The sequence below is a fragment of the Amblyraja radiata genome, chromosome 16 (assembly GCF_010909765.2).
Source record: "Amblyraja radiata isolate CabotCenter1 chromosome 16, sAmbRad1.1.pri, whole genome shotgun sequence".
Lineage (NCBI taxonomy): Eukaryota > Metazoa > Chordata > Chondrichthyes > Rajiformes > Rajidae > Amblyraja > Amblyraja radiata.
Window position 1 is genome coordinate 2096700 of NC_045971.1, and position 19594 is coordinate 2116293.

Genomic DNA, 19594 nt, shown 5'->3' on the forward strand with positions numbered 1-19594 from the left:
CGCAGACAACGCTTGCTTTGGACAGACTCAATGGAGGGGAGCGAGGAACCGGTGATGCGTTGGGCAATTTTCACCACCCTCTGCAATGCTTTCCGGTCGGAGACAGAGCAGTTGCCATACCATACTGTGATGCAGTTGGTAAGGATGCTCTCGATGGTGCAGCGGTAGAAGTTCACCAGGATCTGAGGAGACAGATGGACCTTCTTCAGTCTCCTCAGGAAGAAGAGACGCTGGTGAGCCTTCTTGACCAGAGTTGAGGTATTGTGGGTCCAAGAGAGGTCGTCGGAGATGTTGACCCCCAGGAACCTTGATGACAACTGTGGGAGTACAAAGGTGAAAGAAGACAGAAAATGCTGGAGTAACTCAGCGGGTGAGGCAGCATCTATGGAGAGAAGGAAAAGGGGACGTTTCGGGTCGAGACCCTTCTTCAGACTGATGTCGGGGGGTGGGTGGAAGTAGGGCTGAGGGAGAACTGAGAAGGGGGAGGGGGGGAGGAGGGAGAAAGCAAGGACTATCTAAAATTATTCTCTCATTCTAGATAGCCCTTGCTTTCTCCCTCCTTCCCGAAACGTCGCCTATTCCTTCTCTCCATAGATGCTGCCTCACCCGCTGAGTTTCTGCAGCATTTTTGTCCATTATTTTACCCTCTGTGGCAATGAGTTCCACAGATTAACTACTCTCTGACTAAAGAAGTTTCTCCTCAACTCCTTTCTAAAAGAGCGCCCTTTAATTCTGAGGCTGTGACCTCTGGTCCTAGACTCTCCCACCAGTGGAAACATCCTCTCCACATCCACTCTATCTAGGCCTTTCATTATTCTGTAAGTTTCAATGAGGACCCCCCTCAACCTTCTAAACTCCAGCGAGTACAGGCTCAGTGTTGTCAAACGCTCACCATATGCCAACCCACTCATTCCTGGGATCATTCTTGTAAACATCCTCTGGACCCTCTCTAGAGCCAGCACATCCTTCCTCAGATATGGAGCCCACACTTGCTCACAGTACTCCAAATGCCGCCTGACCAGCACCTTATAGAGCCTCAGCTTTTCACTGGATCCTGGTACATGTGACGATATCAAGACAATACCTGTTGTCTCCTGGGTTTGGCCTTGGCCCAGACAGGCCAGATTAACAATTGCCCTTGGATGGCTCGAGTTGAAATCACTGCATAGTTTAATTTAGTTTAGTTTACTTCAGCAACAGACTGGTTTCACCAAGATGCAGCACAGAACGCCACAGGAGATCCTTCTTCCCTGTGGCTATCAAACTGTACAAACCCTCCCCCATCTGTCGTGGGGTAGACTGACTCTCCCCCCCCCCCCCCCCCCCCACCTCCTCCCAATCTTTGAACATCCTCAATCCTTTCCACTCGTCATTTTAATGTCATGTTTCATGTATTTTGTGTTTTTATGACTGTTTTGTTTAGTTTATAATAATAATAATAATGGATGGGATTTATATAGCGCCTTTCTAATACTCAAGGTGCTTTACATCGCATTATTCATTCACTCCTCAGTCACACTCGGTGGTGGTAAGCTACTTCTGTAGCCACAGCTGCCCTGGGGCAGACTGACGGAAGCGTGGCTGCCAATCTGCGCCTACGGCCCCTCCGACCACCACCAATCACTCACACACATTCACACACATTCACACACAGGCAAAGGTGGGTGAAGTGTCTTGACCAAGGACACAACGACAGTATGCACTCCAAGCGGGATTCGAACCGGCCACCTTCCGGTTGCCAGCCGAACACTTAGCCCATTGTGCCATCTGTCGTCCCATTTAGAGATACAGCGCGGAAACAGGCCCTTTGGCCCACTGGGTCCGGGCCGACCAGCGATCAGCGACCAGCGATCATTAACACTATCCTACACCCACTAGGGACAATTTTTACATTCACCAAGCCAATTAACCTGCAAACCTGTGCGTCTTTGGTGAGTGGAGGAAACCAAAGAAATCGGAGAAAACCCACGCAGGTCACGGGGAGAACGTGCAAACTCCGTACAGTCAGCACCCGTAGTCGGGATCGAACCCGGGTCTCCGGCGCTGCATTCGCTGTAAGGCAGCAACTCTACCGCTGCGCCACCGTGACAATTTATCCCTCCTGGGATAAATAAAGTTCTATCGTATCGTATTGTTTACTTCACTTTAGTTGAGTTTTCTTTAGTTTAGTTTAGTTTAGAGATACAGTGGGGAAACCATTTCCGCGCCGTATCTCCCTCAAGTCTCTGAAGTTTAAAGTCAGGAGCAAACCCAGGTCTCTGGCACTGTGAGGCAGCAGCTCCACCCGCTGCACCATTCCGTCATTTATCTCTGATGTCACGGACCCGATAGCATTTCTTGGCCTCTTAAGTCTAATTTATTCATCTTACCTGTTATACATTGTGTTGCAGTAAATCGGGTGGGAACTCTAGTTCCAGTCTAGGAGATGTAACTGGGAACCGGAGACCAACTCCACCTGCAACAGGTAAGTGGCAAACACCTTCCTCCACAGCGCAGGTGAACTTAGTTCATAACTTGTTGTAGACGAATAAGACCATTCAGACCATCAAGTCTACTCCGCCATTCAATCACGGCTGATCTATCTTTCCCTCACAACCCCATTCTCCTGCCTTCTCCCCATAACCCCTGACACCCGTCTTAATCAACAATCTACAGGAAGGATCTGCAGATGCTGGTTTGAACTGAAGATAGACACAAAATGCTGGAGTAACTCAGCGGGCCAGGCAGCATCTCTGCAGAGAAAGAATGGGTGAAGTTTCGGGTCGAGACCCTTCTTCAGTCTAGTGGCTAAAGGGATCAGGGGGTATGGAGAGAAGGCAGGTACAGGATACTGAGTTGGATGATCAGCCATGATCATATTGAATGGCGGTGCAGGCTCGAAGGGCCGAATGGCCTACTCCTGCACCTATTTTCTATGTTTCTATCACCCATTCTTCAGTCTTAAGAAGGGTCTCGACCCGAAACATCACCCATTCTTTCTCTCCAGAGATGCTGCCTGTCCCGCTGAGCTACGCCAGCATTTTGTGTCTATTTTCTAATCAAGAATCTGTCTATCTCCGCCTTAAAAATATCCATTTGACTCAGCCTCCACAGCCGTCTGTGGCAATGAATTCCACACAATAAACTGAGGTCATGGTGGCCGATAGATACACTGTGTGGCCTGGTGCTGTGTTCCACACCTCAAACTTGTGGATCCTTGAGGAAAGGTTCCCGACTCCCAGTTGGACAAGCAAGGGGAAAATCTAAAAAGGCGTAAAAAACAAGAGAGGCGTAAAGAACTGCAGATGCTGGAATTGTGTGTGAAACACAAAGTGCGGGAGGAACTCAGTGGGTCAGGCAGCATCTGGGGTGCTCATATTTCGCTAGGGCAGCTTACAATCCAGCTGTTATGAATATCGATTTCTCATTTCAAGTAACCCTTGCATTCCCTCTCTCTGTCCTTCTCCCTCCCCCTCCCTAATCATCCTGCTAGTTTTACGGTTCGAATCCCCTCATTAGCACCTCCTCCACATCCAACAATGGACCATCGTGGGCTCTTCGGTCATCAGTGGCGGCTCTGGTCTGTTCTGCGCCTTTTCATGCCTCTTGTTTCCCTCTCCCCTGACTCTCAGTCTGAAGAAGGGTCTCGACCCGAAACGTCACCTATTCCTTTCCTCCAGAGATGCTGCCTGTCCCGCTGAGATACTCCAGCAATTTACATCTGTCTGGGGAGGAAATGGACAGATGACGTTTCGCACTCCAAGATGGCGGATCCCCACCCTGAACCTCGCCTGTCCATTCCCTCCAGAGATTCCGCCTGACCTACACTCAGTTACTTCAGCACTTTGTGTTTTTCACATAAAGGAGATAAAAGAACGTGGATTAATCAAATCAATATCCAAACAAAACTGGAAATACAATGGAGGTTTGATCGCATCCAAGCGGAAAACTTAGATAAATGTTAAAACCTTTAGTTGGAATTAACTTAATAAATGTTGCGTTTGACTTTCTATTCCCAAAAGCAGCAGGAATGATGAGGAATTCATTGTCTAGTCCACATCTCCCTGTAGGCTCCCCAACCTGGACTCGACGGAAAACATTTCCTCGTCTCTGTTCAGCTCATGCCCAAAGGTGCAGGATTTATCTCTGAACAGCTTTGACCAAAAGTTACAGATCATTATTTAGAAACTTAGAACTTAGAAAATAGGTGCAGGAGTAGGCCATTCGGCCCTTCGAGCCTGCACCGCCATTCAATATGATCATGGCTGATCATCCAAATCAATATCCCATACTTGCCTCCTCTCCATACTCCCTGATCCCTTTAGCCACAAGGGCCACATCTAACTCCCTCTTAAATCTAGCCAATGAACTGGCCTCAACTACCTTCTGTGGCAGAGAATTCCACAGATTCACCACTCTCTGTGTAAAAAATGATTTTCTCATCTCGGTCCTAAAAGATTTCCCTCTTATCCTTAAACTGTGACCCCTTGTTCTGGAAGTTGGTGTCAGGAAGTTGGTGATCCGCTGACAGAGGGGTTCAGGCACAGTCAACTCGGAAAGTTTGGAGTGTAGTAGCTCTGGCACAATGGTGTTGAATGCAGAACTAAAATCAACAATCAGGATCCTCGCTTAGGTCCCTTGGCGGTCTAGGTGCTGCAGGATGAAGTGCAGAATCGGGGCAGAATGAGGCCGCTCGGCCCATCGAGTCTGCCCCGCCATTCGATCATGGCTGATCTATTCTTCCCCTCTCAACACCATACTCCTGCTATCTTCTGAGTAACCTTTGACGCCTTTGCCAATCAAGAACCTATCGATCTCCGCTTTAAAGATGACCAATGACTTGGCCACCACAGCCGCCTGTGGCAATGCATCCCACAAATTCACCACTGATTGCTCTACTTGGCAAGCCAGTGGAACTGATGCCCATGGTGAGAGTATCATGGCCACACTGATCATTGAAGTAACATTTTGTCCAACATTGTATGAATCCATCCTTGGAACATCTTGCAGGAGTAGGCTGCCATGCCCAGGTTAATTAATGATATTAGTATTATTATTAGTATTATTATTATTGTTGTTGTCACATGTACCAAGGTACAGTGAAAATCTTTTGTTGCCTGCTATCCAATCAAAGATAGATAGATAGATAGATAGATAGATAGATAGATAGATAGATAGATAGATAGATAGATAGATAGATAGATAGATAGATAGATAGATAGATAGATAGATAGATAGAATTTATCATTAAGAAAATACTAGACATGATTACAATCAAGCCGTCCACAGTGTACAGATAAAGGATGATGTATACATCATTTAGTGCAAGATGAAGTCCAAGTAAAGATATTTCCAAGGTCTTCAATTAGTTAGATGGGAGGTCAGGACCAAACTCTAGTTGGTGAGAGGATGGTTCAGTTGCCTGATAACAGCGGGGAAGAAACTGTCCTTGAATCTGGAGGTGTGCGTTCGCAAACCTCTGTACCTCGTGCCTGATGGGAGAGGGGAGAAGAGGGAGTGGCTGGGGTGAGACTGGTCCTTGACTGGGCTGCTGGCCTTGCCAAGGCAGGACGGCGGGTTGGCGTATGGTGGCTTCTCTTGGTCAGGTTGGTCGGTGGCTGGAAGGTTGGCCCGTTGTTTTCGCATGAGGGCAGCTGAGGCGACCCTGACTCGCTAAATGCGAAGAGTGACTGCTTAGAGATTACGGTGAGCTCTTCTGGAGGACAGGGTAGGCATATCATTGATGTAGTAATGGCCCAGACCCCAGACATATTTGTGAAGGTTGACGTGGTGCCCAAAGCTGACTCTGACCCTACAGGAGATTCAAGGTTCCTGGAGGCTGGGATCAACTCGACCACCTGGCCAAAGGGGTTGATGTTGATGCTGATGATGGAGATTGGACTAGGGTCCATCAGCAGTTTGGTCACAGGCGTGGGCAGTGATGGGGGCCAACTGAGTTGATTTACAGCCACGTCTCTGGGACCATTGGCCTTACTCTAGTTTAATGTATTGTACAGAGAGAGGTACAGCTTTTGTTGCGTGGTATCGAGTCAGTGGAAAGGACAACACATGATTACAATTGAGGCTTTTACAGTGTGTAGATACATGATAAGGGAATAACGTTTAGTGCAAGGTGAAGCCAGCAAGGGTCTGATCAATGGCTAATGGGATCAAGCGATATGGGGAGAAAGCAGGAATGTGGTACTGATTCTGGATGATCAGCCATGATCATATTGGATGGCGGTGCTGGCGTAAAGAGCCGAATGGCCTACTCCTGCACCTGTTTTCTATGATTCCAATCCATGATAGTCCGAGGGCCACCAATGAGGTAGATGGTAGTTCAGCTGTGCATGTTACAACCCAGAGACTTGTTTGACTACGGTGGTTGTGGCTTCCTGTGTGTGGTAGGCCTGAAAGACCACAGCATTGGTCAGTGCAGGAGATGGACATCATCTCACAGGTTCAGGTGAGAATAGCCATGCTGAGGTTGGGTGGGGAGGGGACATTGTGGTCTGGACCTCACTTTGGAGGCACTTGACCCAGATAATTGAGAGAACTGCTCCATTTCATCTCACATTGGCCAGAGAGAAAAGATTAGAGTCTGATCAACATTACCTCTAGTGTGTGGGTTAGAATCTGGGGAATGTTGATGGAAATCTGGGCAGAACATATCAGTGTAGGATTTGTATAAATGGGTTGATACAAGGAATTGCAGATGCTGGTTTACAAAAACAAGACACAAAGTACTGGAGTGACTCAGCAGATAAGGCAGTATCTCTGGAAACATGGATAGTTGACTATTTGGGTCACATGGAAGGGTAACATTTTCAGTCTGAAGACGGGTCCCAACCCGAAACGTCACCTCTCCATGTTCTTCAGAGATGTTGCCTGACCCGCTGAGTTACTCCAGCACTCTGTGTCTTTTAAAGAAGTGTTGGAGTAACTCAGCGGGTCTGGCAGCATCTCCGGTGAAAAAGGACGGGGAAAGGTTCGGGTCGGGACCCTTCTTCAGACTGCATAAATGGGCTGGCAGGGACCAGGTGGGCTGAAGGGCTCGTTTCCGGGCTGTACGACTCTGTGACCGTGTAGGCTGTTGTGCAGGAAGGAACTGCAGATGCTGGTTTAAACCGAAGACAGACACAAAAAAAACTGGAGTCACTCAGCGGGACAGGCAGCATCTCTGGAGAGAAGGAACCTCGACCTGAAACGCCCCTCATTCCTTCCCTCCAGAGATGCTGCCGGTCCCGCTGAGTTACTCCAGCATTGTGTGTCTATCTTCGGAATAGGCGGTTTCTCCATTCTGATTTAAGGATGCTGTTTGATTATGTTTCCTTCATCAGTTACATCTCAACCCTCTGCTTCTTCCCCCTCTCCCAGGAAACGCGGACTTGACTAACTTAGCTTTTGACGTAGATGTCGCTGATCTAGATGCAAACGAGAGTGATTCACAGCCCAACCATCGCTCCCCTAAAACGAGTGTTAGCAGTGTCACCACTCCCCCGCCCAATGCCAAAAGAATCCCATTTTTTAAGAAGGTAACATCTTGTGGGAGACACACAGCTAGCTGCCTGTTGCACGAGCTCGCAGTCGCCCCACACACGCTGTCTGCTGCTTCCCTGTCTCCGGAGACCTGCCAATAACATGCATGCCTTGTGTTTTTCTCTTGGGCTATCTTTCCACACGCACATCAACAGCAAAGCAGAAACAGAAATCGGTAAGTCTGGCTTTTTATTGTAACCATGTTTGTATTCATTGTCGGTCAGAGAAGGCCTGCCTGGTCATAAGGTCATCTTTAGTGATAGGAGCAGAATTAGGCCATTCGGCCCAGCAAGTCTACTCCGCCATTCAATCATGGCTGATCTATCTCTCCCTCCTAACCCCATTCTCCTGCCTTCTCCCCATAACCCCTGACACCCGTACTAATCAGAAAGTAGACCGCACTTTGTAAAGGGGCTGTCCCACTGCGGCGACCTAATCCGCGAGTTGTAGCGATTTTGCCCTCGACTCATACTCGCAACATGGTTGACACGAGGTCCTAGGAGGTCTTTATAACTCTCCTTCATGCTCGAGAGTGGTACTCGCGGCCTCAGCTAGGTCGCGGCGTATTTTTCAACATGTTGAAAAATGCCCGCGAGTAAAAAAAGATCGCCATGGAAAAAATCGATACTTTTTTAGTCGAAGTAGGTCGTAGTAGGTCGGCATGTTAGTCGTAGGTAATCGAGGGTAGTCGAAGGTAGTCGTAGATAGTCTTCAACATAGTCAAAGGAGGTTGAAGGAGGTCTTCTACATAGTGGAAGGAGGTCTTCAACATGACATTTTTTCAAATTCTCCTAAACTCTTCCAAACTCGCCAATTAGGTCGCCCAAGTGGCACAGGCCCTTAAGCCTTTATAAAGTAGAAAAATGATCTGATGATGGGTAAATAAATGTGGATAGAGTGGTGAAGGAATTCAAGGAACATTGGCCTTCATTAGTCGGCACACTGACTATACAAGTTGGGATGCTATGTTATAGTTGTACAAGATGTTGGTGACGCCACATTTGGAGAATTGTTGTTCAATTTTGGCCACCCTACTGTAGGAAGGGTATTATTAAGCTGGAAAGAGTACAGGACTCGTAGACCTGAGCCATAGAGAGAGGTTGGGCAAGCTGGGACTTCAAATAATGAAGTGCAGGAAGCTGAAGGGGTGATGTTATACAGGTGTATAAAATCATGAGGGGGGTAAATAGGGTGAATGTGCAGAGAGTGTGAATCTTTTTTCCCAGGGGAGAGGAATCGAGAACCAGAGGACATAGGTTTAGAGTGAGAGGGACAAGATTGAATAGGAACCTGAGGGGCAACTTTTTCGCAAGGTACTGCGTATATGAACCAGCTGCCAGAGGAAGTAGTCGAGGCAGGTGCTATAACAACATTTAAAAGACACTTGGACAGGAACATGAATAGGAAATGTTTAAAGGGATATGAGCCAAATGAGGGACTAGCTAAGATGGGATATTTTGGTCGACATGAATGAGTTGGGCCGAAGGGCCTGTTTCCATTCGGTATGACTTTATGACTATGAATGATGCAGTGTTAAACTGCTCATGTAATCAATAACTATTGTCGATGAGGAATTATTTGCATCACCTTTATCGAATGGTAATTAACAAATTAAAAGAGACTGAAATATTCTGAACTTATTTTTTTGAACATAAAATTACCCGTATCATTGGTTGCTTTCATCTATAGTTTAGAAGTGGGTTTGCAATCCAGAGATTTGGCACACTGTTCGAGAGATGTGAACGTAATTCCAAGTATACCTATGTGGGGGGTTTAAATGCTGTTAACTAGAGAGCCAAGGGTGACACAAGGAACGGCAGTTACTGAAATCTTGAGCGAAACACAAAGTGCGGGAGTAACTCAGCGGGTCAGGCAGCATCTGTGGAGGGAATCAATAAGGACTGCATGGTGGAGTTGCTACCTTGCAGCGCCGGAGACCCAGCTTTGATCCTGAATACAGGCGCTGTCTGTATAGAGCTTGTACGTTTTCCCGGTGACCACGTGGGTTTTCTCCAGGTGCTCCGGGTTCCGCCCACAGAGGAAGACGTACGGGTTTGTAGGTTAATTGGCCCTCATTAAATTGCTCCTGGTGCATCAGCAGTACTGTAGATGGGACAGTGGGATAACATGGACCTAGTGCGAACCGGTGATCGATGGTCTTGTGGGCCCACCAGCTGTATCTTTCAATCAATCAGTCAATCAGGCAATGCATTGATTGATTGTGCCGATCAATAAAACAGCTGACTGCGGCATTTTTGTGACAGTTGAGATACCAAAATAGAATGTGGAATGTTGACATTGTATTCTGCAATGGGAAAGGTGAATACAGATGTGCCATCAATAAACATAAACATCAGGCAGGTTTCTGAGCAAGAACTATAGACCGGGCAGCCCGGTCGTGCAGCGGTAGAGTTGCAGCCTCACAGCGCCGGAGACGCTGGTTCGATCCTGACTACGGATGCTGTCTGTGCGGAGTTTGTACGCTCTCCCTGTGACCTGCGTGGGTTTTCTCCGGGACCTCCTGTTTCCTCCCACACTCCAAAGACGTACAGGTTTGTAGGTTAATTGGCTTGGTATAAATGTGAATTGTTCCCAGTGTGTGTGTGTGTGGGATAGTGTTAGTATGCAGGGGTCGCTGGTTGGCACAGACTCGGCATGCTGAAGGGCCTGTTTCCGCGCTGCATCTTAGTTTAGTTTAGAGACAGAGGAAAGAGGCCCTTTGGCCCTGCCAGTTCGCGCCGACCGCCGATCCCCGCAGGTCACGGGGTGAACGTACAAACTCCGTACAGACCGCACCCGTAGTCAGGATCAAACCCGGGTCTCTGGCGCCGTGAGGCAGCAGCTCTACCGCTGTGCCACCGTGCATCAAAATCATTCATCTGCCCAATGACTTCCTACATCATTGCCATCTCTAAAACCATTTGTGAAACTAAAGAAAGATGCAGAAGGAATGAAAGAAAATGTCATCTGGAAGTTGCAGCCAGCAATCTGAAACTGAACACAGATGACATTAGCACAAACAATCAGATTGTAAACCGCTACTAACCTCAGATGCTTTGGACAGAGAGGTAACCTGGTCACCCAAAGATCTGGGCGTGGGCCATTGGAAGGGAACCAGAGAGAAAGTAACCTGATACCTCAAAGCTTAATGTAGGTAGGTGCAGCTTAAAAGACCAAATGCTGGTTTGTAAAGTGTTAAAATGTTCTCATGGTGTGGGTATAAGTAGGCGCGCTCACTTGGGCGTCATTTGCACGTCACGCAGGAGGCGGGCTAATATTTCATGAATCCCAAAATCCTGGGGCGCCATGCGTGACCGCGTGTCACTGCCTAGGTCACCACGCACCATGCGCGAGTAATGCACGCCATGCGCGCGTAATGCATGCTGTTCGCGCATCATGTGCGCGTTACGACATGCGCGTCATTTGTCGTGACGTGTAAATGACGCACAATTGACGCTCAAGTGGCACAGGCCCTATAGATTGTGACCATTAAGGGCCTATTTCCGCGGTTTTTTCGGCGACTTGCCGGCAGCCGCCATAGTCGCAGCAGGTCGCTGAAAATATTCAATGTTGAAAATCTAGCGGCGACCAGAAAAAGGTACGAGTCTTTGGGCGACTACTCACGACCATACAGGCGACATGTCGCGGGGTGACGCCTGTTTGGGGGTGAGTAATCGCCCAAAGAGTCGTGCCTTTTTCTGGGCGCCGCTGGATTTTCAACATTTTGAAATTTTTTGCCGTCCTGCTGGGACTGTGACGGGTGCCGGCAACTCGCCGAAAAAAATCACGTAAGTGGGACGGGCCCTAGAGACTGTAGAACTGAGGTTAAATAAAATAAATCAAAAATGCCAGGGTTTAGAAGCTAACACCCCATCCACTAGGGACAGGAGTGCAGTTTGTGTTAACGTATGTATTAACGATTTAGAATGTAACAGGGCGGGATATTTATGAGGGCAGTTAGTCAAAGTTTCTGTGAGTCAGGCGAGAGAAAATTCTAGAAAGGGAAGAGGGCAGAGAGATGCCCACCAGCGGTCGGAAGAGGAGAGATGTGAAGATGGAATTTTGTTCATTACCCTTTGGCAACCAAAAAGGTCACTTTAAAAAGTATTTTTCCTCTCAAGGGATTAAATGGATTGGGTAGAAGGCAGCAGAATGAGTATGGGAGCAGAGGATACAGGTTTCATGGGCATTCTCCATGTATCAGGAGCTTTAAAGAAAGAATATTATAAACTGCTTAGTAGATACAAAGAAACTACAGATGCTGGAATCTTCGGTAGAACGCAGAGTGTTGGAGTAACTCAGCGGGTCAGGCAGCATCTCTGGAGGGCATGTGGGGTTGCTGCCTTAGTGTTTGCACGTTCTCCCTGAGACCGCGTGGGTTTTCTCCGGGTGCTCTGGTTTCCTCCTACACTCCAAATTCGTGCAGGTTTGTAGGTTACTTAAATTGTAAATTGGCGCTAGTGTGTAGGATAGTGCTAGTGTACGGGGGTGGCCTCTAATTAGCGTGGACACGGTGGGCTGAGGGGCCTGTTTCCACGCCGTATCTCTAACGTAAATCAAAGTAACGGCATGGGTAGATGACATTTCGGGTCGGGACTCTTCTTCAGGTCGGTCTGAAGAAGGGTCCCATCCCAACACATCACCTGGTTATGTCCCTCCAGAGTTGCTGCCTGACCCGCTGAGTTACCCAAACACCTTGCATCATGGACTACTCGGGTACTTGATGGATTTCTGTTGCTATAACAATACATGAAGTTCAGGGTCATGAAAAACTGCAAGAAACTACCATTTCCCTCGACTGTGATCTGAAACATTCATCAGCTGCCAGCTTTCACTACAGTGATTGGTGATTAGGATCAGGCTTTGGGCAATTAGCGACTAGGTTGATTAAGATTGCTTGCTATTGTGTTGCCAGTTAGTCCAGCTCAGTCTCACCAATAGATTGTCGATTAGCGTGGAATGAAGGCGACCTGACCTGACCTGACTTGCCCCTGGTTCTGCACAGCTGATCTGACCATCGGAACTGGGTCGGTAAGCCACAAGCCTTGGGCAGAAAGAACGGATCAAGAATGGGAATAGTGGAAGGCCTGGATAATGTGGATGTGGAGAGGATGTTTCCACTGATGGGAGAGTCTAGGAACAGAGGTCACAGCCTCAGAATAAAAGGAAGTACACTTAGAAAGGAGACGAGGAGGAATATCTTTAGTCAGTGGGTGGGTGGTGAGCCTGTGGAATTCTTTGCCACAGAAGGCTGTGGAGGCCAAGTCAGTGGATATTTTTAAGGCAGAGAGAGATAGATAGATTATTGATTTGTACGGGTATCAGGGATTATGGGGAGAAGGCAGGAGAATGGGGTTAGGAGGGAGAAATAGATCAGCCACGATTGAATGGAGGAGTAGACTTGATGGGCCGAATGGCCTAATTCTACTCCTATCACTGATGACCTTATGACCCTCCTCTGGTGGAGAGGCATTGCATAGCCTTAGTTCATATTTAGTTTAGACAAACACAGAATCCAGATAACTCCATCCTCCATTGGTTGCTGGCCACATGGGCTGGGCTAACGGTGAGGAACGGGAGGCAGCCTTTACAATGGGCACCTCGTTCAGGGTGGCTGAGCAAGGTTTCAGAACCCACCACTCATTACAAAATATAGCAGGCTGCTTTGAACGAAAGTTATAAACTTGTTGCTACGGCTTGACTTGTCTTTATTGAGCACGATTTATTGATCGCTCGAGGCAGCTTTTAAATAAGCATGTACTGTAGAAAGGCACTCTCTCCACAGAGTGGGGATTGTCGGAACGTTTTGCCTTTGCCGAGCATTCTGCCCTTGATGCTGCAGCCTGAGAATCACCGTGGCTTTGCTTTTGCTGAGCAGGAGGTTCTGTGGTGCTTGTGCGAGGGGGGTCGCTGGCAGTATCTCTACAGCACGGTACTTCAACACTGTGGGTGGGGCGTGCCTGACCTTGATGGATGGGAATTGTCCTCTTTAGAATAGAGGAGGCAAAGGAACGGTTTAACTTGGGCATGTAAAACTGGCTAGGAACACACAATCTCCACTGGTAGAACAGTTACTAACCACACACCACGCCTTACTGTTATGGCCAAAGGGCCAAGGATGGTGAGATGAAGGCTATATTTACCTATAAATTATATTATTTAACTAATATATTTAACTATATATATATATGCACCCATATTCTTCACATGAACTATTGAACAATATTCACCTATATTATATTAATTCATATATAGAATGTATAATATAATATATGCAATATAATTGATTTTATACAATACAATGGATTATTTACATTTATATATACACGTATACACTTGACATTGACCATATTTAACACTTATTATTTATGTCTTATATTATTTAATATAACTATATATATATATATTATATGTACATATATACACACTTTACACAAAAAAGCTGGAGAAACTCAGCTGGGTGCAGCAGCATCTATGGAGCGAAGGAAATAGGCAACGTTTCGGGCCAAAACCCTTCGTCAAGTCATGTCAAGTCTATTTGTCACATACACATACGAGATGTGCAGTGAAATGAAAAGTGGCAATGCTCGCGGACTTTTGTGCAAAAGACAAACAACCAAACAACCAAACAAACTATAAACACAATCATAACACACATATTCTTTTACATAATAAATAATGGAAGGAAAAACGTTCAGTAGAGTTAGTCCCTGGTGAGATAGTTTACAGTCTGAATGGCCTCTGGGAAGAAACTCCTTCTCAACCTCTCCGCTCTCACCACATGGCAACGGAGGCGTTTGCCTGACCGTAGCAGCTGGAACATATATATACACCTTACATTAGCTTTATTTAACAATATTTACCTATATGTGGTATTATTTAATATAACTAGATCTATATAATAGATGATGGCAAATATAATATATTATTTGCAATTTAATAGTTGTTGTACAATATAATAGATGATATATATATAGTTATAGTATTAATATTGTATAACATATATTATATTGCATATAATCTATATACATAATATAATATCTATATCATAGATAATATATGACAGATAATATAACTCCACATTAACTATTTTAGGACAACATAGTGGTGTAGCTCGTAGAGCTGCTGTCTCTCAGCACCAGGGACGCAGGTTTGATCCCGTGGTTTCCTCGGGTACTGTCATTGTGGAGTTTGCATTTTCTCCCCGTGACCGCGTGGGTTTCCTCCGGGTGCTCCAGTTTCCTCCCGCATTTAGTAGGTTTAATTGGCCTCTGTAAATTGCCACTGGTGTGGAGGGAGTGGATGAGAAAATGGGATCATAACATTCAACTTTCCCCCCTCTTATCTCACTTTATAGCCAGAAAGCGTTTCAGTACTCACTGTATCTCTAAGCTAAATTTAAACTGAAGTGGGATTAATTCAGATAGTCAGCAAGGGTGTATTGGACTAGGTGTTCTTCAGCTTTTCTGTATGATTGTAGTACAGCTCCATCACCGATTTTCCGGCAACTAGTGGTCCCTCCACCCCCTGGAAGTCCCCCCGAAAATGTGGCGCCTAGGCCGATCTCGACCTCATCAGGACTTCCGCGGCCGATCGATGAGTCGAATCTGGTGCCGGGGCTCTGGGACTACGGCCGAGCCGGAGCCAGCAGATCCATTCCCATAGCCGACTTCCGAGGCCGACTTTGCGGGCCAGTATCTCGGCCCCTCCCCCCAAAACCCATGACCTATGTTGGTTTGTCACAAAGTCGGAAAGAATAGTGGTAAAATTAGGCCATTCGGCCCATCAAGTCTACCCCGCCATTCAATCGTGGCTGATCTATCTCTCCCTCCTAACCCCATTCTCCTGCCTTCTCCCCATAACTCCTGACACCTGCACTAATCAAGATTGGTCTGGCAATAATTGGTCGGGCAAAACGGAAAATCCGGCAAGGTTCTGGAACCAAGGGTGCCCGAGTATCGGTGGTGGACCTGTAATATGTTTGGGCTTCTTCTGATCCTGTATCTGGCTTTGTATTTGCCCTGGGCAGCAGGAGAATATACCCCCCTACGATGTGGTGCCTTCGATGAGACCAATCATACTCGTGGGTCCATCTCTGAAAGGATATGAGGTAAGTTCTCCCACGGTGGCGCAGCGGTAGAGTTGCTGCCTCACAGCGACCCGGGTTCGATCCTGACTACGTCCTTTTCTTCAGAGGCTATGCCCGCTGGTCCTCCTCTCTGGTGCTGTCTGTGTGGAGTTTGTACGTTCTCCCTGTGACCGTGTGGGTTTTCTCCGGGTGCTCCAGGTTTCCCCCCACACTCCAAAGACGTACAAGTTTGTAGGTGAATTGGCATCTGTAAATTTGAACTTTGTCCCTACTGTTTAGGATAGAGCAAGTGTACGGGTCGATCACTGGTCAACAAGGACTCATTAGGCTGAAGGGCCTGTTTCCACACTGTATCTCTAAAGACTAAAGTAGAAACAAGGAACTACAGATGCTGGTTTACACAAAGTGCTGGAGTAACTCAGCAGATCAGGCAGCGTCTCTGGAGGACAAAGATAGTTAAAGTTTCGGGTCGGGACCCTTCACGATCTCCCAACCCGAAACATCACTGACAATGTTCACCAGAGATGCCGCATGACCCGCTGGGTTACTCCAGCACCTTATGTCTATTTTTTCATCAAGTAAGAATTCCCAAGGTGCTGAGAAACCCTGGGGAACGCTGACCATTTTGATAAATAGCACCATGAAATTGAGATCAGGAGGCTTGCTTTAACACTGGGCGACCATTAATGATGCCACCTCTTCCTCTGTAGGTAACGGACATGATGCAGAAAGCCCTGTTTGACTTCTTGAAACATAAGTTTGACGGAAGGTAAGATATGGTGAAAGGCCTGGGTAGTGGATGTGGAGAGGAGGTTTCCACTAGTGGGAGAGTCTAGGACCAGAGGGCACAGCCTCTGAAGAAAAGGACGTGTCGTTAGGAAGGAGATGAGGAGGAATTATTTTTAGTCAGAGGGTTGTGAATCTGTGGAATTCAGCTTGGGATATGTTGGTCGGTGTGGGCAAGCTGGGCCGAAGGGCCTTTTTCCACGCTGTATGACCATGAGGTGGGGTGAATGTCCCTTGAAAAAGGTATCCTTGGTGAAACAAAGACCAGAGGACATAGGTTTAAGGTGAAGGGGAGAAGATTTAATAGGAATCTGAGGGGTAACGTCTTCACACAAAGGGTGGTGGGTGTATGGAACGAGCTGCCAGAAGAGGTAGTTGAGGCTGGGACTATCCCAACATTTAAGAAACAGTTAGACAGGTTTTATGGATAAGACAGGTTTGGAGGGATATGGACCAAGTACAGGCAAGTGGGACTAGTGTAGCTGGGACATGTTGGCCAGAGGAGGCAAGTTGGGCCGAAGGGCCTGTTTTCGCCTTGTATCACTTTATGATGCTTAGCATGCCACAAAAGCACAGTAACATTCTTGATTAGTAAGAGTGTCAGGGGTGCCAATAAATGGAGAATAGAGAAACATAGAAACAAAGAAAATAGGTGCAGGAGTAGGCCATTCGGCCCTTCGAACCTGCACCGCCATTCAATATGATCATGGCTGATCATCCAACTCAGTATCCTGTACCTGCCTTCTATCCATACCCCCTGATACCTTTAGCCACAAGGGCCACATCTAAATATAGCCAATGAACTGGCCTCAACTACCTTCTGTGGCAGAGAATTCCAGAGATTCACCACTCTCTGTGTGAAAAATGTTTTTCTCATCTCAGTCCTAAAAGATTTCCCCCTTATCTTTAAACTGTGACCCCTTGTTCTGGACTTCCCCAACATCGGGAACAATCTTCCTGCATCTAGCCTGTCCAACCCCTTAAGAATTTTGTACGTTTCTATAAGATCCCACCTCAATCTTCTAAATTCTAGCTAGTACAAGCCGAGTCTATCCAGTCTTTCTTCATATGAAAGTCCTGACAGTCCAGGAATCAGTCTGGTGAACCTTCTCTGTACTCCCTCTATGGCAAGAATGTCTTTCCTCAGATTAGGAGACCAAAACTGTACGCAATACTCCAGGTGTGGTCTCACCAAGACCCTTTACAACTGCAGTAGAACCTCCCTACTCCTATACTCAAATCCTTTTGCTATGAATGCTAACATACCATTCGCTTTCTTCACTGCCTGCTGCACCTGCATGCCTACTTTCAATGACTGGTGTACCATGACACCCAGGTCTCGTTGCATCTCTCCCTTTCCTAATCGGCCACCATTCAGATAATAGTCTACTTTCTTGTTTTTGCCACCAAAGTGAATATCCAAGTCGCCTATCCAAGTCACCTTGCAGCCTCCTAGCATCCTCCTCACAGCTAACACTGCCCCCCAGCTTCCTGTCATCCGCAAACTTGGAGATGTTGCATTCAATTCCCTCGTCCAAATCATTAATGTATATTGTAAATAGCTGGGGTCCCAGCACTGAGCCTTGTGGTACCCCACTAGTCACTGCCTGCCATTCTGAAAAGGACCCGTTTACTCCTACTCTTTGCTTCCTGTCTGTCAGCCAGTTCTCTATCCACATCAATACTGAACCCCCAATACCGTATGCTTTAAGTTTGTATACTAATCTCTTATGTGGGACCTTGTCGAAAGCCTTCTGAAAGTCCAGATATAACACATCCACTGGTTCTCCCTTATCAACTCTACTAGTTACATCCTCGAAAAATTCTATAAGATTTGTCAGACATGATTTACCTTTCATAAATCCATGCTAACTTTGTCCAATGAATTCACCACTTTCCAAATGTGCTGCCATCTTTAATAACTGACTCTAGCAGTTTCCCCACTACCAATGTTAGACTAACTGGTCTGTAATTCCCCATTTTCTCTCTCCCTCCCTTTTTAAAAAGTGGGGTTACATTAGCTACCCTCCAATCCTCAGGAACTACTCCAGAATCTAAAGAGTTTTGAAAAATTATCACTAATGCATCCACTATTTCTGTGGCTACTTCCTTAAGTACTCTGGGATGCAGCCTATCTGGCCCTGGAGATTTATCGGCCTTTAATCCATTCAATTTACCTAACACCACTTCCCGGCTAACCTGGATTTCACTCAGTTCCTCCATCTCATTTGACTCCCGGTCCCCTGCTATTTCTGGCAGATTATTTATGTCTTCCTTAGTGAAGACAGAACCAAAGTAGTTATTCAATTGGTCTGCCATGTCCTTGTTCCCCATGATCAATTCACCTGTTTCTGACTGCAAGGGACCTACATTTGTTTTAACTAATCTTTTTCTCTTCACATATCTATAAAAACTTTTGCAGTCAGTTTTTATGTTTCCTGACAGTTTTCTTTCATAATCTATTTTCCCTTTCCTAATTAAGCCCTTTGTCCTCGTCTCCCAGTCCTCTGGTAGGCTGCTTTTTATGGCTAATTTGTATGCTTCATCTTTTGTTTTGATACTATCCCTGATTTCCCTTGTTATCCACGGATGCACTACCTTCCCTGATTTATTCTTTTGCCAAACTGGGATGAACAATTGTTGTAGTTCATCCGTGCAGTCTTTAAATGCCTTCCATTGCATATCCACCGACAACCCTTTAAGAATCAATTGCTAGTCTATCTTGGCCAATTCACGTCTCATACCCTCAAAGTTACCTTTCTTTAAGTTTAGGACCCTTGTTTCTGAATTAGCAATGTCACTCTCCATCCTAATGAAGAACTCAACCATATTATGGTCACTCTTGCCCAAGGGGCCGTGCACAACAAGACTGCTAACTAACCCTTCCTCATTACTCAATACCCAGGGAGAAAAGCTTGGATGGAGTGGATGTGGGGAGCATGTTTCCACTGGTGGGAGAGTCTTTGACCAGAGGCCTCAGCATAAAAGGACATACCTTTAGAAAGGAGATGAGGAGAAATGTCATCAGGGTCAGAGGGTGGTGAATCTGTGGAATTCATTGCCACAGACGGCTGTGGAGGCTGTCAATGGATATTTTTAAGGCGGAGATTGACAGATTCTGATTAGAACGGGTGTCAGGGGTTATGGGGAGAAGGCAGGAAAATGGGGTTGAGAGGGAGAGATAGATCAGCCATAGAAACA

At 46.6% G+C, this 19594-nt stretch overlaps 1 protein-coding gene across 7 annotated transcripts in view; it reads left to right on the forward strand.

Annotated features, from left to right (window-relative positions):
* Positions 1 to 19594, forward strand: part of cacnb1 (calcium voltage-gated channel auxiliary subunit beta 1) — a 79431-nt gene that overhangs the window by 29257 nt on the left and 30580 nt on the right. For 2 of the 7 annotated variants that reach the window (XM_033034867.1, XM_033034868.1), the window contains exons 5-8: positions 2391 to 2464; positions 7357 to 7514; positions 15548 to 15628; positions 16318 to 16376. In XM_033034867.1, the coding sequence (XP_032890758.1) occupies positions 2391 to 2464; positions 7357 to 7514; positions 15548 to 15628; positions 16318 to 16376 (372 nt within the window). Of the gene's footprint in view, positions 1 to 2390; positions 2465 to 7356; positions 7515 to 7667; positions 7694 to 15547; positions 15629 to 16317; positions 16377 to 19594 lie in introns of all 7 variants that reach the window. The other 5 variants (XM_033034869.1, XM_033034873.1, XM_033034871.1 and 2 more) reach the window with 4 other exon arrangements.